Source organism: Mustelus asterias, unplaced genomic scaffold, assembly GCF_964213995.1.
Source record: "Mustelus asterias unplaced genomic scaffold, sMusAst1.hap1.1 HAP1_SCAFFOLD_1984, whole genome shotgun sequence".
In the NCBI taxonomy this organism is placed as follows: domain Eukaryota; kingdom Metazoa; phylum Chordata; class Chondrichthyes; order Carcharhiniformes; family Triakidae; genus Mustelus; species Mustelus asterias.
The window spans coordinates 8,112-31,241 of NW_027591929.1; the positions used below are offsets into that span (position 1 = coordinate 8,112).

The 23,130-nt window shown below is 55.7% G+C and overlaps 1 protein-coding gene across 1 annotated transcript; it reads left to right on the forward strand.

Moving 5' to 3' along the window:
* Nucleotides 1-1,495: 1,495 nt before the first annotated feature.
* Nucleotides 1,496-2,412, forward strand: LOC144489073 (arylamine N-acetyltransferase 2-like). The gene has a single exon (XM_078207022.1). It carries the CDS (start codon nt 1,505-1,507, stop codon nt 2,330-2,332), a length of 828 nt encoding a protein of 275 aa, XP_078063148.1. The 5' UTR covers nt 1,496-1,504; the 3' UTR covers nt 2,333-2,412.
* The last annotated feature ends 20,718 nt before the right edge of the window (nt 2,413-23,130 follow it).

Consider the following 23,130-nt stretch of genomic DNA (forward strand, 5'->3'; position numbering starts at 1 on the left):
CATCTTGAACCTATGACCCCTCGTGAACGTCACCACCGACCTGGGGAAAAGCTTCCCACCCTTCACCCTATCTATGCCTTTCATAATTTTATACACCTCTATTAAGTCTCCCCTCATCCTCCGTCTTTCCAGGGAGAACAACCCCAGTTTACCCAATCTCTCCTCATAACTAAGCCCCTCCATACCAGGCAACATCCTGGTAAACCTCCTCTGTACTCTCTCCAAAGCCTCCACGTCCTTCTGGTAGTGTGGCGACCAGAACTGGGTGCAGTATTCCAAATGCGGCCGAACCAACGTTCTATACAGATGGGCCGAGTGGCCTAATTCTGCTCCAATGTCTTATGGTCTTATGGAGCCGGGTTCGAATCCCCCCACGGCAGACGGTGGAATTTGAATTCGGTTAGAAAATATCCGGAATTAAGAATCTACTGATGACCCATTGTCGGAAAAACCCATCCGGTTCCCTTGAGGGAAGGAAATCTGCTGTACTTACCCCGGTCTGGCCCACATGTGACCGATGATGTGGAGATGCCGGCGTTGGACTGGGGTAAGCACAGTAAGAAGTCTCACAACACCAGGTTAAAGTCCAACAGGTTTATTTGGTAGCACAAGTTTTCCGAGTGTTGTTCCTTCAACAGGTGAGTGAAGGTCTTCAGGTCACTGAGTCGTAGAGGTTTACAGCATAGCAACAGGCCCTTCGGCCCAACTTGTCCATGACGCCCCTTTTTATGAAACTAATCCCAATTTTAAACCTAAGATAATCCCAATTGCCCGCATTTGGCCCATATCCCTCCATCGTACAGAGTTGAGGAGGAACTTCTTCTCCCAGGGGGTGGTGAATCTCTGGAATTCTCTGCCCACTGAGGTGGTGGAGGCTACCTCGCTGAATATGTTTAAAGCGCGGATGGATGGATTCCTGATCGGTAAGGGAATTAAGGGTTATGGGGATCAGGCGGGTAAGTGGTACTGATCCACGTCAGATCAGCCATGATCTTATTGAATGGCGGGGCAGGCTCGAGGGGCTAGATGGCCTACTCCTGCTCCTATTTCTTATGTTCTTATGTACCCATGTAACTATCTAAACGCTTTCTAAAAGACAAAATTGTACCCGCCTCTACGACTGCCTCTGGCAGCTCGTTCCAGACACTCACCACCCTCTGTGTAACAAAATTGCCCCTCTGGACACTTTTGTATCTCTCCCCTCTCACCTGACGAAGGAGCGGCGCTCCGAAAGTTCATGCCACCAAATAAACCTGTTGGACTTTAACCTGGTGTTGTGAGACTTCTTACTCGACTTGTGGCCCACTGCGATGTGGTTGTCTCTCAACTGTCCTCCAAGGGCGGCCAGGGATGGGCAATAGATGCCAGCACAGCCGGCGATGCCCGTGTCCGATGAATGAATGAAAGGAAAGGGAGGATGGCAGTCTGATGGACGCAGGTTTGGAGGGCCGAGGGTTCTTGTTCCTTGTGGTAATTTTCTTTGTGTTTTGTTCTTCAAGGGGCGATGGAGTTGAGAAAATACCTGGCCCGGATTGGCTACGAGGGACCGATCGAGCCTACGTTGGAAAACTTGACAGCCATACACAAGCGTCACGTTCTATCGGTGCCCTTTGGCAGTCTCTCCATCCACTGCGGGGAGAGCATCATTCCTGAAGATCCACTCCTGTACCAGAAGATTGTGGAGGAGCGTCGGGGGGGCTTCTGTTACGAGTTGAATGGCCTCTTCTCCTGGCTCCTGGGGGAGCTAGGCTTTCGCCTGCGACTTTTGTCCGCCCGGGTCCGCAACTCCTTCACGGGGCGCCTGGGGCCCCCCTTCGACCACCTGGTGATCCTGGTGGAGTTGGCGGAGGGGGCCAGCTGGCTGTGTGACGTGGGCTTTGGCAACGCCTTCCGCACCCCCCTGCGCCTGGAGGAGGGGCGGGTGGAGCGGCAGGAGAACGGGGTCTTCGCCCTGCGGCGGGAGGGCGGCGAGTGGGCGCTGCGGCGGACGGCCGGGGGGCGGGGCGGCGAGGAGGTCACCCTCTACACCTTCACGCTGGAGGGACGGCGGAGGGAGGATTTCCACGCCATGTGCCAGTACCACCAGACGTCCCCGTGCTCCCTCTTTACCTGCAAGTCCTTCTGCTCCCTGCACCTGTCCGGGGGCATGCTGACCTACATGGGCAAGAGGCTGATTGCCACCCGCTACACCCCCGAGGGAGATATCAAGACCACAACCGCACTGACAGAGGAACAAATCCCCCACGTCCTGGAGGAGAAGTTCGGGATCAAACTGAAGAATAAATTGGTCCCCAAAGACCAGGACCTGGAAATCCCACCACCGGAAAACTGAACGGGGAAGATTGGGATCCGAACCCGAGGAGGGAAAGAGACAGGACACCCCCGAGACATTCCCCCACAATAAATAATCAGATTAAAAGACACATGTTGTACTGTCAATCCATCATTGCCAATCCATCACCCCAACCAACAAGGTCAACCCAATGGAATCCCAATCTAATCGAGGGGTTCGGGGAGGTTTATATATAGAATAACAGATACCCGGGAGTGAGTTACAGACTGGAATCTAATCGAGGGGTTCGGGGTGGTTTATATATAGAATAACAGATACCCGGGAGTGAGTTACAGACTGGAATCTAATCGAGGGGTTCGGGGTGGTTTATATATAGAATAACAGATACCCGGGAGTGAGTTACAGACTGGAATCTAATCGAGGGGTTCGGGGTGGTTTATATATAGAATAACAGACACCCGGGAGTGAGTTACAGACTGGAATCTAATCGAGGGGTTCGGGGTGGTTTATATACAGAATAACAGATACCCGGGAGTGAGATACAGACAAGAATCTAATCGAGGGGTTTGGGGTGGTTTATATATAGAATAACAGCTCCCCGGAGTGAGTTACAGACTGGAATCTAATCGAGGGGTTCGGGGTGGTTTATATATAGATTAACAGATACCCGGGAGTGAGTTACAGACTGGAATCTAATCGTGGGGTTCGGGGTGGTTTATATATAGATTAACAGATACCCGGGAGTGAGTTACAGACTGGAATCGAATCGAGGGGTTCGGGGTGGTTTATATATAGAATAACAGATACCCGGGAGTGAGTTACAGTCTGGAATCTAATCGAGGGGTTTGGGATGGTTTATATATAGAATAACAGATACACGGGAGTGAGTTACAGACTGGAATCTAATCGAGGGGTTTGGGGTGGTTTATATATAGAATAACAGATACACGGGAGTGAGTTACAGACTGGAATCTGTTTGGGATGGTTTATATATAGAATAACAGATACCCGGGAGTGAGTTACAGACTGGAATCTAATCGAGGGGTTCGGGGTGGTTTATATATAGAATAACAGATACCCGGGAGTGAGTTACATACTGGAATCTAATCGAGGGGACAGGGTGGTTTATATATAGAATAACAGAGACCCGGGAGTGAGTTACAGACTGGAATCTAATAGAGTGGTTCGGGATGGATTATATATAGCATAACAGATACCCGGGTGTGAGTTACAGACTGGAATCTAATCGAGGGGTTCGGGGTGGTTTATATATAGAATAACAGATACCTGGGAGTGAGGTACAGACTGGAATCTAATCGAGAGGTTCAGGGTGTTTTATATATAGAATAACAGATACCCGGGAGTGAGTTACAGACTGGAATCTAATCGAGGGGTTCGGTGTGGTTTATATATAGAATAACAGATACCTGGGAGTGAGTTACAGACTGGAATCTAATCGAGGGGTTCGGGGTGGTTTATATGTAGAATAACAGATACCCGGGAGTGAGTTACAGACTGGAATCTAATCGAGGGGTTCGGATTGGTTTATATATAGAATAACATACCTGGGAGTGAGTTACAGACTGGAATCTAATCAAGGGGTTCGGGGTGGTTTATATATAGAATAACAGATACCCGGGAGTGAGTTACAGACTGGAATCTAATCGAGGGGTTCGGTGTGGTTTATATATAGAATAACAGATACCTGGGAGTGAGTTACAGACTGGAATCTAATCGAGGGGTTCGGGGTGGTTTATATATAGAATAACAGATACCTGGGAGTGAGTTACAGACTGGAATCTAATCGAGGGGTTCGGGGTGGTTTATATGTAGAATAACAGATACCGGAGAGTGAGTTACAGACTGGAATCTAATCGAGGGGTTCGGGGTGGTTTATATATAGAATAACAGATACCCGCGAGTGAGTTACAGACTGGAATCTAATCGAGGGGTTCGGGGTGGTTTATATATAGAATAACAGATACCCGGGAGTGAGTTACAGACTGGAATCTAATCGAGGGGTTCGGGGTGGTTTATATAGAGAATAACAGATACCTGGGAGTGAGTTACAGACTGGAATCTAATCGAGGGGTTCGGGGGGGTTTATATATAGAATAACAGATACCCGGGAGTGAGTTACAGACTGGAATCTAATCGAGGGGTTCAGGGTGGTTTATATATGGAATAACAGATACACGGGAGTGAGTTACAGACTGGAATCTAATCGAGGGGTTCGGGGTGGTTTATATAGAGAATAACAGATACCCGGGAGTGAGTTACAGACTGGAATCTAATCGAAGGGTTCGGGGTGGTTTATATATAGAATAACAGATACCCGGGAGTGAGTTCCAGACTGGAATCTAATCGAGGGGTTCAGGGTGGTTTATATATAGAATAACTGATACCCGGGAGTGAGTTACCGACTGGAATCTAATTGAGGGGTTCGGGGTGGTTTATATATAGAATAACAGATACCTGGGAGTGAGTTACAGACTGGAATCTAATCAAGGGGTTCGGGGTGGTTTATATATAGAATAACAGATACCTGGGAGTGAGTTACAGACTGGAATCTAATCGAGGGGTTCGGGGTGGTTTATATATAGAATAACAGATACCCAGGAATGAGTTACAGATTGGAATCTAATCAAGGGGTTCGGGGTGGTTTATATATAGAATAACAGATACCTGGGAGTGAGTTACAGACTGGAATCTAATCGAGGGGTTCGGGGTGGTTTATATATAGAATAACAGATACCTGGGGGTGAGTTACAGACTGGAATCTAATTGAGGGGTTCGGGGTGGTTTATATATAGAATAACAGATACCCAGGAATGAGTTACAGACTGGAATCTAATCGAGGGGTTCGGGGTGGTTTATATATAGAATAACAGATACCCGGGAGTGAGTTACAGACTGGAATCTAATCGAGGGGTTCGGGGTGGTTTATACATAGAATAACAGATACCTGGGAGTGAGTTACAGACTGGAATCTAATCGAGGGGTTCGGGGTGGTTTATATATAGAATAACAGATACCCAGGAATGAGTTACAGATTGGAATCTAATCGAGGGGTTCGGGGTGGTTTATATATCGAATAACAGATACCCGGGAGTGAGTTACAGACTGGAATCTAATCGAGGGGTTCGGGGTGGTTTATATATAGAATAACAGATACCCGGGAGTGAGTTACAGACTGGAATCTAATCGAGGGGTTCGGGGTGGTTTATATATAGAATAACAGATACCCGGGAGTGAGTTACAGACTGGAATCTAATCGAGGGGTTCGGGGTGGTTTATATATAGAATAACAGATACCCGGGAGTGAGTTACAGACTGGAATCTAATCGAGGGGTTCAGGGTGGTTTATATATAGAATAACAGATACCCGGGAGTGAGTTACAGACTGGAATCTAATCGAGGGGTTCGGGGTGGTTTATATATAGAATAACAGATACCCGGGGGTGAGTTACAGACTGGAATCTAATCGAGGTGTTCAGGGTGGTTTATATATAGAATAACAGATTCCCGGGAGTGAGTTACAGACTGGAATCTAATAGAGGGGTTCAGGGTGGTTTATATATAGAATAACAGATACCCGGGAGTGAGTTACAGACTGGAATCTAACCGAGGGGTTCGGGGTGGTTTATATATAGAATAACAGATACCCGGGAGTGAGTTACAGACTGGAATCTAATCGAGGGGTTCGGGGTGGTTTATATATAGAATAACAGATACCCGGGAGTGAGTTACAGACTGGAATCTAACCGAGGGGTTTGGGGAAGAGGGAGTGTCAGACAGAGATGCACAGTGATAAAGGGTGGGACTGATATTTGGGCCCTCTGATCTCTGAGCCGAACCAAGGGATTATCCCACTCACTTTGTAAAGCTTGCATTTATTCGAACCATCCTCTTGCAGTGTCAATGAGTCGTTGCTGGATGGCAGTGACGCTCTGGAAATGAGCAGAGCTTAAATCATGTCTCTCTCTCTCGCTGTCAATGGCTTATTTTTAATTTGATTCATTAATGTCACGTGTATCGGGATACAGTTAGAAGTATTGTTTCTTGCGCGCTGTACAGACAAAGCATACCGTTCATAGAGAAGGAAAGGAGAGGGTGCAGAATGTAGTGTCACAGTCACAGCTCGGGTGTAGAGAAAGATCAGCTTAATATAAGGTCGGTCCATTCAAAAGTTTGACAGCAGCAGGGAAGAAGCTGTTCTTGAGTCGGTCGGTACGTGACCTCAGACTTTTGTATCTTTTTCCCGACGGAAGAAGGTGGAAGAGAGAATGTCCGGGGTGTGTGGGGGGGGTCCTTGATTATGCCGGCTGCTTTTCCCCGAGGCAGCGGGAAGTGTAGACGGAGTCAATGGATGGGAGGCTGGTTTGCGTGATGGGACTGGGCTATGTTCATGACCCTTTGTAGTTCCTTGCGGTCTTGGGCAGAGCAGGAGCCCCAGACCGAGCTGTGATACACCCGGAAAGGATGCTTTCTATGGTGCATCTGTAAAAGTTGGTGAGAGTCGGAGCTGACATGCCGAATTTCCTTCACCTCCTGAGAAAGTAGAGGCGTTGGTGGGGCTTTCTTAACCATAGTGTCGGCATGGGGGAAAGTTTTACCAACGCTGCCGCCATGTTTTGCTTTGTCCCCAGGGATCTCGAGGAACTCTTGACCTGATTCCTGGTTCCTGTCATGTTCGATCGATCTGTCCTGAGAGAGTCTGTGGTCTTCGCCTGTTACTTCCTTGAGATAGGTTTTATTCAGATGACATCTAAAGAGGTTACGGAGTAACCTGCTCCCTCAACCATGGCGGGAAGAGACAGAGAACTCAAGGCTAAGGAAGCATCCTGCAAAGATGTCAATGTGTCGGGAAAAATATCCTCAATTATCCTCAAACTGTGACCACCCCCTGGTTCTGGACTCCCCCCACCATCGGGAACATTCTTTCTGAATCCACCCTGTCGAACCCTGTTAGAATTTTATAAGTTTCTATCAGATCCCCTCTCACTCTTCCAAACTCCAGTGAATATAATCCTCACCCACTCAGTCTCTCCTCATGTGACAGACCTGCCATCCCAGGAATCAGCCTGGGAAACCTTCGCTATACTCCCTTGAGGGGCGATACGGTGGCACAGTGGGTTAGCATCGCTGCCTCACGGCACCAGAGACCCAGGTTCGCTACCCGGCTCGGGTCACTGTCTGTGCGGAGTCTGCACGTTCTCCCCGTGTCTGCATGGGTTTCCTCCGGGTGCTCCGGTTTCCTCCCACAGTCTGAAAGACGTGCTTGTTAGGGTGCATTGGCCATGCTAAATTCTCCCTCAGTGTTACCCGAACAGACACTGGAGTGTGGGCGACTGGGGGGATTTCCACAGTAACTTCATTGCAGTGTTAATGTAAGGCTACCTGTGAATAACAGATACCCGGGAGTGAGTTACAGACTGGAATCTAATCGAGGGGCTCGGGGTGGTTTATATATAGAATAACAGATACCCGGGAGTGAGTTCCAGACTGGAATCTAATCGAGGGGTTCGGGGTGGTTTATATCTAGAATAACAGATACCCGGGAGTGAGTTACAGACTGGAATCTAATCGAGGGGATCGGGGTGGTTTATATATAGAATAACAGATACCCGGGAGTGAGTTACAGACTGGAATCTAATCGAGGGGCTCGGGGTGGTTTATATATAGAATAACAGATACCCGGGAGTGAGTTACAGACTGGAATCTAATCGAGGGGATCGGGGTGGTTTATATATAGAATAACAGATACCCGTGAGTGAGTTACAGACTGGAATCTAATCGAGGGGTTCGGGATGGTTTATTAGTAGAATAACAGATACCCGGGAGTGAGTTACAGACTGGAATCTAATCGAGGAGTTCGGGGTGGTTGAAATATAGAATAACAGATATCCGGGAGTGAGTTACAGACTGGAATCTAATCAAGGGGTTTGGGGTGGTTTATATCTGGAATAACAGATACCCGGGATAGAGTTACAGAGTGGAATCTAATCGAGGGGTTCGGGGTGGTTTATATATAGAATAACAGATACCCGGGAGTGAGTTACAGAGTGGAATCTAATCGAGGGGTTCGGGGTGGTTTATATACAGAATAACAGATACCCGGGAGTGAGTTACAGACTGGAATCTAATCGAGGGGTTCGGGATGGTTTATATATAGAATAACAGATACCTGGGAGTGAGTTACAGACTGGAATCTAATCGAGCGGTTCGGGGTGGTTTATATATAGAATAACAGATACCCGGGAGTGAGTTACAGACTGGAATCTAATCGAGGGGTTCGGGGTGGTTTATATATAGAATAACAGATACCCGGGAGTGAGCTACAGACTGGAATCTAATCGAGGGGTTCGGGGTGGTTTATATATAGAATAACAGATACCCGGGAGTGAGTTACAGACTGGAATCTAATCGAGGGGTTCGGGGTGGTTTATATATAGAATAACAGATACCCGGGAGTGAGTTACAGACTGGAATCTAATCGAGGGGTTCGGGGTGGTTTATAGATAGAATAACAGATACCCGGGAGTGAGTTACAGACTGGAATCTAATCGAGGGGTTTGGGGAAGAGGGAGTGTCAGAAAGAGATGCACAGTGATAAAGGGTGGGACTGATATTTGGGCCCTCTGATCTCTGAGCCGAACCAAGGGATTATCCCACTCACTTTGTAAAGCTTGCATTTATTCGAACCATCCTCTTGCAGTGTCAATGAGTCGTTGCTGGATGGCAGTGACGCTCTGGAAATGAGCAGAGCTTAAAGCATGTCTCTCTCTCTCGCTGTCAATGGCTTATTTTTAATTAGATTCATTATTGTCATGTGTATCGGGATACAGTGAAAAGTATTGTTTCTTGCGCGCTATAGAGACAAAGCATACCGTTCATAGAGAAGGAAAGGAGAGGGTGCAGAATGTAGTGTCACAGTCACAGCTCGGGTGTCGAGAAAGATCAGCTTAATGCGAGGTCAGTCCATTCAAAAGTCTGACAGCAGCAGGGAAGAAGCTGTTCTTGAGTCGGTCGGTACGTGACCTCAGACTTTTGTATCTTTTTCCCGACGGAAGAAGGTGGAAGAGAGAATGTCCGGGGTGTGTGGGGGGGGGGGGGTCCTTGATTATGCTGGCTGCTTTTCCCCGAGGCAGCGGGAAGTGTAGACGGAGTCAATGGATGGGAGGCTGGTTTGCGTGATGGGACTGGGCTACGTTCACGATCCTTTGAAGTTCCTTGCGGTCTTGGGCAGAGCAGGAGCCCCAGACCGAGCTGTGATACACCCGGAAAGGATGCTTTCTATGGGGCATCTGTAAAAGTTGGTGAGAGTCGTAGCGGACATGCCGAATTTCCTTCACCTCCTGAGAAGGTAGAGGCGTTGGTGGGGCTTTCTTAACCATAGTGTCGGCATGGGGGAAAATTTTACCAACGCTGCCGCCATGTTCTGCTCTGTTCCCATGGATCTCGAGGAACTCTTGACCTGATTCCTGGTTCCTGTCATGTTCGATCGATCTGTCCTGAGAGAGTCTGTGGTCTTCGCCTGTTACCTCCTTGAGATAGGTTTTATTCAGATGACATCTAAAGAGGTTACGGAGTAACCTGCTCCCTCAACCATGGCGGGAAGAGACAGAGAACGCAAGGCTAAGGAAGCATCCTGCAAAGATGTCAATGTGTCGGGAAAAATATCCTCAATTATCCTCAAACTGTGACCCCCCCTGGTTCTGGACTCCCCCCACCATCGGGAACATTCTTTCTGAATCGACCCTGTCGAACCCTGTTAGAATTTTATAAGTTTCTATCAGATCCCCTCTCACTCTTCCAAACTCCAGTGAATATAATCCTCACCGACTCAGTCTCTCCTCATGTGACAGACCGGCCATCCCAGGAATCAGCCTGGGAAACATAGAAAAACTACAGCACAAAACAGGCCCTTCGGCCCCACAAGTTGTGCCGAACATATCCCTACCTTCTAGACCTACCTATAACCCTCCATCCTATTAAGTCCCATGTACTCATCCAGGAGTCTCTTAAAAGACCCTATTGAGTTTGCCTCCACCACCACTGACGGCAGCCGATTCCACTCGCCCACCACCCTCTGTGTGAAAAATCTCCCCTGAATATTTCCCCTGTACCTACCCCCCAGCACCTTAAACCTGTGTCCTCTCGTAGCAGCCATTTCCACCCTGGGAAAAAGCCTCTGAGAGTCCACCCGATCTATGCCTCTCAACATCTTATATACCTCTATTAGGTCTCCTCTCATCCTACGTCTCTCCAAAGGAGAAAAGACCGAGCTCCCTCAGCCTATCCTCATAAGGCATGCCACTCAATCCAGGCAACATCCTTGTCAATCTCCTCTGCACCCTTTCAATCTTTTCCACATCCTTCCTGTAATGAGGCGACCAGAACTGAGCACAGTACTCCAAGTGGGGTCTGACGAGGGTCTTATATAGCTGCATCATTATCCCCGGACTCCTAAACTCAATCCCTCGATTGATAAAGGCCAGCACACCATACGCCGCCTTAACCACCTCCTCCACCTGCGGGGCCGATTTTAGAGTCCTATGGACCCGGACCCCAAGGTACTGTACTGAGACAGTACTGAGAGTCTTTCCCTTTATATTGTACTCCTTCATCCCATTTGACCTGCCAAAATGGACCACTACACATTTATCTGGGTTGAAGTCCAAAAACAAATTTAAACCTTAGCTATACTCCCTTTAGGGGTGTTACGGTGGCACAGTGGGTTAGCACTGCTGCCTCACAGCACCAGGGACCCGGGTTCGATTCCCGGCTTGGGTCACTGTCTGTGTGGAGTCTGCACATTCTCCCCGTGTCTGCGTGGGTTTCCTCCGGGTGCTCCGGTTTCCTCCCACAGTCTGAAAGACGTGCTGGTTAGGGTGGATTGGCCGTGCTAAGTTCTCCCTCAGTGTGACCCGAACAGGAGTGTGGCGACTGGGGGATTTTCACAGTAACTTCATTGCAGTGTTAATGTAAGCCTACTTGTGACACAAGTAAATAAGCTTCATTTTAAACTATAGCAAGGGCATCCTTCCTCAGATAAGGAGACCAAAACTGCACACAATACTCCAAGGTGTGTCCTCACCAACAATGATTATTATCTAAATGGAAAAAAATTCCAACATGCTGCTGTGCAGAGGGACCTGGGGGTCCTTGTGCATGACACGCAAAAACCCAGTCTGCAGGTGCAACAGGTGATCAAGAAGGCAAATGGGATGTTGGCCTATATCGCAAGGGGGATAGAATATAAAAGCAGAGATGTCTTGCTGCATCTGTACAGGGCACTGGTGAGGCCGCAGCTGGAATACTGTGTGCAGTATTGGTCCCCTTATTTGCGAAAGGATATATTGGCCTTGGAGGGAGTGCAGAGAAGGTTCACCAGGTTGATACCAGAGATGAGGGGTGTTGATAATGAGGAGAGACTGAGCAGATTGGGTTTGTACTCGTTGGAGTTTAGAAGGCTGAGGGGGTATCTTATAGAGACCTATAAGATAATGAAGGGGCTGGATAGGGTAGAGGTGGAGAGATTCTTTCCACTTCGAAAGGAAGCCAAAACCAGAGGGCACAGCCTCAAAATAAAGGGGGGTCAGTTTAGGACAGAGTTGAGGAGGAACTTCTTCTCTCAGAGGGTGGTGAATCTCTGGAATTCTCTGCCCACTGAAGTGGTGGAGGCTACCTCGTTGAATATGTTTAAATCACGGATAGATGGATTCCTGATCGGTAAGGGAATTAGGGGTTATAGGGATCAGGCGGGTAAGTGGAACTGATCCACTTCAGATCAGCCATGATCTTATTGAATGGCGGGGCAGGCTCGAGGGGTTAGATGGCCTACTCCTGCTCCTATTTCTTATGTTATTATATGGAGATGTCAGCATTGGACTGGGGTGGGCACAGTAAGAAGTCTCACAACACCAGGTTAAAGTCCAACAGGTTTATTTGGGATCACGAGCTTGCGGAGCGCCGCTCCTTCGTCAGGTGAGTGGAGAGTTGGGTTTCACAAACACGGCGTATAGAGGCCGAGACACAATTGCACGATCATGGTTGGAGTGCGAATCTTTACAGGTAATCCAAGTCTTGACGGGTACAGACAGTGCGAGTGGAGAGAGGGATAATCACAGGTTAAAGAGATGCGGATCGTCTCAAGACAGGACAGTTAGTAGGAGTTTGCGAAACCCAAGTGGTTGGGGGTTACACGGAATGTGATATGAACCCATCCTTTGTTGACCTTGGGGCAGTTAAGAATCAACCACATTGCCGCGTGGCTCTGGATTCACATGTAGGCCAGACCGGGTTAAGTTTGGCAGACTTCCTTCCCTCACGGGAACCAGGTGGGTTTTTCCGACAATGCAGATTCTTAATTTCTTCCTTGAATTCAAATTCCACCATCTGCCGTGGCGGGATTCGAACGTGGGATTCTGAACCTGGGGGTCCCCAGAATTTTAAGCTGAATTTCTGGATTAATAGTCTGGTAATAATTCCGCTCGGCCATCGCCTTCTCCTGATTACCTGTAAAGACTCGCACTCCAACCATTATCATGCAACTGTGTCTTGGCCCCTACAAACCGTGTTGGTGAAACCCAACTCTCCACTCACCTGACGAAGGAGCGGCCCTCCGAAAGCTCGTGATTCCAAATAAACCCGTTGGACGTTGACCTGGCGTTGTGAGATTCCGTCCTCCGCCCTGTCCACTTCCAGGAAAACATCCCAATCAGCAGTTCGGAGGAGCTTCACCAGGCGAATAGCGGGAAGGGGTGGGTTTTCTCTCCGTTGGTGAGGGGTCAGGTTTGTACCTCCTGGACTTCGGAAGAGCGATAAATGAACTCGATCCAGGCCTTGAAGGAACTGAGGGACGTCGGCAAGAACATAGAACATAGAAAGCCACAGCACAATCAGGCCCTTCGGCCCACAAGTTGCGCTGATCATATCCCGACCTCTAGGCCTATCTATAGCCCTCAATCCCATTAAATCCCATGTACTCATCCAGAAGTCTCTTAAAAGACCCCAACGAGTTTGCCTCCACCACCACCGACGTCAGCCGATTCCACTCACCCACCACCCTCTGAGTGAAAAACTTACCCCTGACATCTCCTCTGTACCTACCCCCCAGCACCTTAAACCTGTGTCCTCTCGTAGCAACCATTTCAGCCCTTGGAAATAGCCTCTGAGAGTCTACCCTATCCAGACCTCTCAACGTCTTGTAAACCTCTATCAGGTCACCTCTCATCCTTCGTCTCTCCAGGGAGAAGAGACCAAGCTCCCTCAACCTATCCTCATAAGGCATGCCCCCCAATCCAGGCAACATCCTTGTAAATCTCCTCTGCACCCTTTCAATGGCTTCAACATCTTTCCTGTAATGAGGTGACCAGAACTGCGCGCAGTACTCCAAGTGGGGTCTAACCAGGGTCCTATAAAGCTGCAGCATTATCTCCCGACTCCTAAACTCAATCCCTCGATTAATGAAGGCTAGTACGCCGTACGCCTTCTTGACCGCATCCTCCACCTGCGAGGCCGATTTAAGAGTCCTATGGACCCGGACCCCAAGGTCCTTCTGATCCTCTACACTGCTAAGAATGGTACCCTTCATATTATACTGCTGCTTCATCCCATTGGATCTGCCAAAATGGATCACCACACACTTATCCGGGTTGAAGTCCATCTGCCACTTCTCCGCCCAGTCTTGCATTCTATCTATGTCTCGCTGCAACTTCTGACATCCCTCCAAACTATCCACAACACCACCGACCTTGGTGTCGTCAGCAAACTTACCAACCCATCCCTCCACTTCCTCATCCAGGTCATTTATGAAAATGACAAACAGCAAGGGTGGAGAGAATCTAGAACTCGTGGGAGGGGGCGCGGGGGGGTGTGGGGGGGTCACTCAAATAAGGGACGCCCATCGATGGTGAGCAGTAGGTTTCCTCCCAGAGGGTGGGGAGTTTCCGGAACTTTCGTCCCCAGAGGACGCAGGGTCTTTGTGTCTTTTTCAAGGCGGAGGTAGATTCTCGATTAGTGGGGGGAGGAGGGGGTTGAAAGGTTTATCTGGGGGGTGGTGGGCAGGTGGGAGAGAGGCTACAGACAGATCAGACACAATCTGATTGAGTGGGGTAGCAGGGCACAAGGGGACGAGTGGCCTACTCTTTGGCTCTGATCTTGTATAACTGGACGGGAGGCGGGACAGACGGAAAGGGGATGTGAAAGGGAACAGAGTCGGGACAAGATTTTGGTCATTGTTACTGAGATTTGGCCGCAAGGAGATTAGGCAATAGATGGCCTGAGGCTATTATTGAAACGGAAAGAGATTGCAGAACTATGTGGGATAGGGGTATCCGGGTGTCGCTGTGGGACAGAGGGATCCGGGCGTCGCTGTGGGACAGAGGGATCCGGGCGTCGCTGTGGGACAGAGGGATCCGGGTGTCGCTGTGGGACAGAGGGATCCGGGCGTCGCTGTGGGACAGAGGGATCCGGGCGTCGCTGCGGGACAGAGGGATCCGGGCATCGCTGCGGGACAGAGGGTTCCGGGCGTCGCTGTGGGACAGAGGGATCCAGGCGTCGCTGTGGGACAGAGGGATCCGGGCATCGCTGCAGGACAGAGGGATCCGGGCGTCGCTGCGGGACAGAGGGATCCGGGTGTCGCTGTGGGACAGAGGGAACCGGGCATCGCTGCGGGACAGAGGGATCTGGGTGTCGCTGCGGGACAGAGGGATCCGGGTGTTGCTGTGGGACAGAGGGATCCGGGCGTCGCTGTGGGACAGAGGGATCCGGGCATCGCTGTGGGACAGAGGGATCTGGGTGTCGCTGCGGGACAGAGGGATCTGGGCATCGCTGCGGGACAGAGGGATTCGGGCGTCGCTGTGGGACAGAGGGATCCGGGTGTCACTGCGGGACAGAGGGATCTGGGCATCACTGCGGGACAGAGGGATCCGGGCGTCGCTGTGGGACAGAGGGATCCGGGCGTCTCTGTGGGACAGAGGGATCCGGGTGTCACTGTGGGACAGAGGGATCCGGGCGTCGCTGTCGGACAGAGGGATCCGGGTGTCGCTGTGGGACAGAGGGAACCGGGCATCGCTGCGGGACAGAGGGATCTGGGTGTCGCTGCGGGACAGAGGGATCCGGGTGTTGCTGTGGGACAGAGGGATCCGGGCGTCGCTGTGGGACAGAGGGATCCGGGCATCGCTGTGGGACAGAGGGATCTGGGTGTCGCTGCGGGACAGAGGGATCTGGGCATCGCTGCGGGACAGAGGGATTCGGGCGTCGCTGTGGGACAGAGGGATCCGGGTGTCACTGCGGGACAGAGGGATCTGGGCATCACTGCGGGACAGAGGGATCCGGGCGTCGCTGTGGGACAGAGGGATCCGGGCGTCTCTGTGGGACAGAGGGATCCGGGTGTCACTGTGGGACAGAGGGATCCGGGCGTCGCTGTCGGACAGAGGGATCCGGGTGTCGCTGTGGGACAGAGGGATCTGGGCGTCGCTGCGGGACAGAGGGATCTGGGCATCGCTGCGGGACAGAGGGATCCGGGCGTCACTGTGGGACAGAGGGATCCGGGCGTCACTGTGGGACAGAGGGATCCGGGCGTCGCTGTGGGACAGAGGGATCCGGGCGTCGCTGTGGGACAGAGGGATCCGGGTGTCACTGTGGGACAGAGGGATCTGGGCATCGCTGCGGGACAGAGGGATCCGGGCGTCACTGTGGGGCAGAGGGATCTGGGCATCGCTGCGGGACAGAGGGATCTGGGTGTCGCTGTGGGACAGAGGGATCCGGGTGTCGCTGTGGGACAGAGGGATCTGGGCATCGCTGTGGGACAGAGGGATCCGGGCGTCGCTGTGGGACAGAGGGATCCGGGCGTCGCTGCGGGACAGAGGGATCTGGGTGTCGCTGCGGGACAGAGGGATCCGGGCGTCGCTGTGGGACAGAGGGATCTGGGTGTCGCTGCGGGACAGAGGGATCTGGGCATCGCTGCGGGACAGAGGGATCTGGGTGTCGCTGTGGGACAGAGGGATCCGGGTGTCGCTGTGGGACAGAGGGATCTGGGCATCGCTGTGGGACAGAGGGATCCGGGCGTCGCTGTGGGACAGAGGGATCCGGGCGTCGCTGCGGGACAGAGGGATCCGGGCGTCGCTGTGGGACAGAGGGATATGGGCATCGCTGCGGGACAGAGGGATCCGGGCGTCGCTGTGGGACAGAGGGATCCGGGTGTCGCTGTGGGACAGAGGGATCTGGGCGTCGCTGTGGGACAGAGGGATCCGGGTGTCACTGTGGGACAGAGGGATCTGGGCATCGTTGCGGGACAGAGGGATCCGGGCGTCGCTGTGGGACAGAGGGATCTGGGCATCGCTGCGGGACAGAGGGATCCGGGCGTCGCTGTGGGACAGAGGGATCTGGGCGTTGCTGTGGGACAGAGGGATCCGGGTGTCGCTGTGGGACAGAGGGATGCGGGTGTCGCTTTGGGACAGAGGGATCCGGGTGTCACTGTGGGACAGAGGGATCCGCGTGTCACTGTGGGACAGAGGGATCTGGGCATCGCTGTGGGACAGAGGGATCCGGGCGTCGCTGTGGGACAGAGGGATCCGGGTGTCGCTGTGGGACAGAGGGATCTGGGCGTCACTGTGGGACAGAGGGGTCCGGGCGTCGCTGTGGGACAGAGGGATCCGGGCGTCGCTGTGGGACAGAAGGATCCGGGCGTCGCTGTGGGACAGAGGGATCCGGGCATCACTGTGGGACAGAGGGATCCGGGTGTCACTGTGGTACAGAGGGATCCGGGCGTCGCTGCGGGACAGAGGGATCCGGGTGTCACTGTGGGACAGAGGGATCCGGGTGTCGCTGCGGGACAGAGGGATCCGGGTGTCACTGTGGGACAGAGGGATCTGGGTGTCGCTGCGGGACAGAGGGATCCGGGCGTCGCTGCGGGACAGAGGGATCCGGGTGTCGCTGTGGGACAGAGGGATCCGGGCGTCGCTGCGGGACAGAGGGAACCGGGGGTCGCTGCGGGACAGAGGGATCCGGGCATCGCTGCGGGACAGAGGGATCTGGGCATCGCTGCGGGACAGAGGGATCCGGGTGTCGCTGTGGGACAGAGGGATCCGGGCATCGCTGCGGGACAGAGGGATCCGGGCATCGCTGTGGGACTGAGGGATCCGAGCATCACTGTGGGACAGAGGGATCTGGGCGTCGCTGTGGGACAGAGGGATCCGGGCGTCGCTGCGGGACAGAGGGATCCGGGCGTCGCTGTGGGACAGAGGGATCCGGGCGTCGGTGTGGGACAGAGGGATCCGGGCAACGCTGCAGGACAGAGGGATCTGGGTGTCGCTGCGGGACAGAGGGATCCGGGCGTCGCTGTGGGACAGAGGGATCTGGGTGTCGCTGCGGGACAGAGGGATCTGGGCATCGCTGCGGGACAGAGGGATCTGGGTGTCGCTGTGGGACAGAGGGATCCGGGTGTCGCTGTGGGACAGAGGGATCTGGGCATCGCTGTGGGACAGAGGGATCCGGGCGTCGCTGTGGGACAGAGGGATCCGGGCGTCGCTGCGGGACAGAGGGATCCGGGCGTCGCTGTGGGACAGAGGGATATGGGCATCGCTGCGGGACAGAGGGATCCGGGCGTCGCTGTGGGACAGAGGGATCCGGGTGTCGCTGTGGGACAGAGGGATCTGGGCGTCGCTGTGGGACAGAGGGATCCGGGTGTCACTGTGGGACAGAGGGATCTGGGCATCGTTGCGGGACAGAGGGATCCGGGCGTCGCTGTGGGACAGAGGGATCTGGGCATCGCTGCGGGACAGAGGGATCCGGGCGTCGCTGTGGGACAGAGGGATCAGGGCGTTGCTGTGGGACAGAGGGATCCGGGTGTCGCTGTGGGACAGAGGGATGCGGGTGTCGCTTTGGGACAGAGGGATCCGGGTGTCACTGTGGGACAGAGGGATCCGCGTGTCACTGTGGGACAGAGGGATCTGGGCATCGCTGTGGGACAGAGGGATCCGGGCGTCGCTGTGGGACAGAGGGATCCGGGCATCACTGTGGGACAGAGGGATCCGGGTGTCACTGTGGGACAGAGGGATCCGGGCGTCGCTGTGGGACAGAGGGATCCGGGCGTCGCTGCGGGACAGAGGGATCCGGGTGTCACTGTGGGACAGAGGGATCCGGGTGTCGCTGCGGGACAGAGGGATCCGGGTGTCACTGTGGGACAGAGGGATCTGGGTGTCGCTGCGGGACAGAGGGATCCGGGCGTCGCTGCGGGACAGAGGGATCCGGGTGTCGCTGTGGGACAGAGGGATCCGGGCGTCGCTGCGGGACAGAGGGAACCGGGCGTCGCTGCGGGACAGAGGGATCCGGGCATCGCTGCGGGACAGAGGGATCTGGGCATCGCTGCGGGACAGAGGGATCCGGGTGTCGCTGTGGGACAGAGGGATCCGGGCATCGCTGCGGGACAGAGGGATCTGGGCATCGCTGCGGGACAGAGGGATCCGGGTGTCGCTGTGGGACAGAGGGATCCGGGCATCGCTGCGGGACAGAGGGATCCGGGCATCGCTGTGGGACTGAGGGATCCGAGCATCACTGTGGGACAGAGGGATCTGGGCGTCGCTGTGGGACAGAGGGATCCGGGCGTCGCTGCGGGACAGAGGGATCCGGGCGTCGCTGTGGGACAGAGGGATCCGGGCGTCGGTGTGGGACAGAGGGATCCGGGCATCGCTGCAGGACAGAGGGATCCGGGCGTCGCTGTGGGAGAGAGGGATCCGGGCGTCGCTGTGGGACAGAGGGATCCGGGCATCGGTGTGGGACAGAGGGTGTCCGGGCATCGCTGCGGGACAGAGGGATCTGGGCGTCGCAGTGGGACAGAGGGATCCGGGCGTCGCTGTGGGACAGAGGGATCCGGGCATCGCTGTGGGACAGAGGGATCTGGGTGTCGCTGCGGAACGGAGGGATCCGGGTGTTGCTGTGGGACAGAGGGATCCGGGCGTCGCTGTGGGACAGAGGGATCCGGGCATCGCTGTGGGACAGAGGGATCTGGGTGTCGCTGCGGGACAGAGGGATCTGGGCATCGCTGCGGGACAGAGGGATCCGGGCGTCGCTGTGGGACAGAGGAATCCGGGCGTCGCTGTGGGACAGAGGGATCCGGGTGTCGCTGCGGGACAGAGGGATCTGGGCATCGCTGCGGGACAGAGGGATCCGGGCGTCGCTGTGGGACAGAGGGAACCGGGCGTCGCTGCGGGACAGAGGGATCCGGGCATCGCTGCGGGACAGAGGGATCTGGGCATCGCTGCGGGACAGAGGGATCCGGGTGTCGCTGTGGGACAGAGGGATCCGGGCATCGCTGCGGGACAGAGGGATCTGGGCATCGCTGCGGGACAGAGGGATCCGGGTGTCGCTGTGGGACAGAGGGATCCGGGCATCGCTGCGGGACAGAGGGATCCGGGCATCGCTGTGGGACTGAGGGATCCGAGCATCACTGTGGGACAGAGGGATCTGGGCGTCGCTGTGGGACAGAGGGATCCGGGCGTCGCTGCGGGACAGAGGGATCCGGGCGTCGCTGTGGGACAGAGGGATCCGGGCGTCGGTGTGGGACAGAGGGATCCGGGCATCGCTGCAGGACAGAGGGATCCGGGCGTCGCTGTGGGAGAGAGGGATCCGGGCGTCGCTGTGGGACAGAGGGATCCGGGCATCGGTGTGGGACAGAGGGTGTCCGGGCATCGCTGCGGGACAGAGGGATCTGGGCGTCGCAGTGGGACAGAGGGATCCGGGCGTCGCTGTGGGACAGAGGGATCCGGGCATCGCTGTGGGACAGAGGGATCTGGGTGTCGCTGCGGGACAGAGGGATCCGGGCGTCGCTGCGGGACAGAGGGATCCGGGTGTCGCTGTGGGACAGAGGGATCCGGGCGTCGCTGCGGGACAGAGGGAACCGGGCGTCGCTGCGGGACAGAGGGATCCGGGCATCGCTGCGGGACAGAGGGATCTGGGCATCGCTGCGGGACAGAGGGATCCGGGTGTCGCTGTGGGACAGAGGGATCCGGGCATCGCTGCGGGACAGAGGGATCTGGGCATCGCTGCGGGACAGAGGGATCCGGGTGTCGCTGTGGGACAGAGGGATCCGGGCATCGCTGCGGGACAGAGGGATCCGGGCATCGCTGTGGGACTGAGGGATCCGAGCATCACTGTGGGACAGAGGGATCTGGGCGTCGCTGTGGGACAGAGGGATCCGGGCGTCGCTGCGGGACAGAGGGATCCGGGCGTCGCTGTGGGACAGAGGGATCCGGGCGTCGGTGTGGGACAGAGGGATCCGGGCATCGCTGCAGGACAGAGGGATCCGGGCGTCGCTGTGGGAGAGAGGGATCCGGGCGTCGCTGTGGGACAGAGGGATCCGGGCATCGGTGTGGGACAGAGGGTGTCCGGGCATCGCTGCGGGACAGAGGGATCTGGGCGTCGCAGTGGGACAGAGGGATCCGGGCGTCGCTGTGGGACAGAGGGATCCGGGCATCGCTGTGGGACAGAGGGATCTGGGTGTCGCTGCGGAACGGAGGGATCCGGGTGTTGCTGTGGGACAGAGGGATCCGGGCGTCGCTGTGGGACAGAGGGATCCGGGCATCGCTGTGGGACAGAGGGATCTGGGTGTCGCTGCGGGACAGAGGGATCTGGGCATCGCTGCGGGACAGAGGGATCCGGGCGTCGCTGTGGGACAGAGGAATCCGGGCGTCGCTGTGGGACAGAGGGATCCGGGTGTCGCTGCGGGACAGAGGGATCTGGGCATCGCTGCGGGACAGAGGGATCCGGGCGTCGCTGTGGGACAGAGGGATCCGGGCGTCTCTGTGGGACAGAGGGATCCGGGTGTCACTGTGGGACAGAGGGATCCGGGCGTCACTGTGGGACAGAGGGATCCGGGCGTCGCTGTGGGACAGAGGGATCTGGGCATCGCTGCGGGACAGAGGGATCCGGGCGTCGCTGTGGGACAGAGGGATCCGGGCGTCGCTGTGGGACAGAGGGATCCGGGCGTCGCTGTGGGACAGAGGGATCCGGGTGTCACTGTGGGACAGAGGGATCTGGGCATCGCTGCGGGACAGAGGGATCCGGGCGTCACTGTGGGGCAGAGGGATCCGGGCGTCGCTGTGGGACAGTGGGATCCGGGCGTCGCTGCGGGACAGAGGGATCCGGGCGTCGCTGCGGGACAGAGGGATCTGGGCGTCGCAGTGGGACAGAGGGATCCGGGCGTCGCTGTGGGACAGAGGGATCCGGGCATCGCTGTGGGACAGAGGGATTTGGGTGTCGCTGCGGGACAGAGGGATCCGGGTGTTGCTGTGGGACAGAGGGATCCGGGCGTCGCTGTGGGACAGAGGGATCCGGGCATCGCTGTGGGACAGAGGGATCTGGGTGTCGCTGCGGGACAGAGGGATCTGGGCATCGCTGCGGGACAGAGGGATCCGGGCGTCGCTGTGGGACAGAGGGATCCGGGTGTCACTGCGGGACAGAGGCATCTGGGCATCGCTGCGGGACAGAGGGATCCGGGTGTCGCTGTGGGACAGAGGGATCCGGGTGTCGCTGTGGGACAGAGGGATCTGGGCGTCGCTGTGGGACAGAGGGATCCGGGTGTCACTGTGGGACAGAGGGATCTGGGCATCGCTGCGGGACAGAGGGATCCGGGCGTCGCTGTGGGACAGAGGGATCTGGGCATCGCTGCGGGACAGAGGGATCCGGGCGTCGCTGTGGGACAGAGGGATCCGGGCGTCGCTGTGGGACAGAGGGATCCGGGTGTTGCTGTGGGACAGAGGGATCTGGGCGTCGCTGTGGGACAGAGGGTTCCGGGTGTCGCTGTGGGACAGAGGGATGCGGGTGTCACTGTGGGACAGAGGGATTCGGGTGTCACTGTGGGACAGAGGGATCCGGGCATCGCTGCGGGACAGAGGGATCCGGGCGTCGCTGCGGGACAGAGGGATCCGGGTGTCGCTGTGGGACTGAGGGATCCGGGCGTCGCTGTGGGACAGAGGGATCCTGGCGTCGCTCTGGGACAGAGGTATCCGGGCATCGCTGCGGGACAGAGGGATCCGGTGGTCGCTGTGGGACAGAGGGATCCGGGCGTCGCTGTGGGATAGAGGGATCCGGTGGTCGCTGTGGGACAGAGGCATCCGGGCGTCGCTGTGGGACAGAGGGATCCGGGCGTCGCTGTGGGACAGAGGGATCCGGGTGTCGCTGCGGGACAGAGGGATCCGGTGGTCGCTGTGGGACAGAGGCATCCGGGCGTCGCTGTGGGACAGAGGGATCCGGGCGTCGCTGTGGGACAGAGGGATCCGGGTGTCGCTGCGGGACAGAGGGATCCGGGTGTCACTGTGGGACAGAGGGATCCGGGCGTCGCTGTGGGACAGAGGGATCCGGACGTCGCTGCGGGACAGAGGGATCCGGGCGTCGCTGTGGGACAGAGGGATCTGGGCGTCGCTGCGGGACGGAGGGATCTTGGCGTCGCTGTGGGACAGAGGGATCCGGGTGTCGCTGTGGGACAGAGGGATCCGGGCGTCGCTGTGGGACAGAGGGATCCGGGCGTCGCTGTGGGACAGAGGGATCCGGGTGTCACTGCGGGACAGAGGGATCCGGGCGTCGCTGCGGGACAGAGGGATCCGGGCGTCACTGTGGGACAGAGGGATCCGGGTGTTGCTGTGGGACAGAGGGATCCGGGCGTCGCTGTGGGACAGAGGGATCCGGGCGTCGCTGTGGGACAGAGGGATCCGGGTGTTGCTGCGGGACAGAGGGATCCGGGCGTCGCTGTGGGACAGAGGGTTCCGGGCGTTGCTGTGGGACAGAGGGATCCGGGAATCGCTGTGGGAGAGAGGTATCCGGGCGTCGCTGTG

Bases quoted from the DNA above. Each gene is read 5' to 3' on its own strand.
- LOC144489073 (XM_078207022.1), top strand. From the start codon at position 1,505: ATGGAGTTGAGAAAATACCTGGCCCGGATTGGCTACGAGGGACCGATC.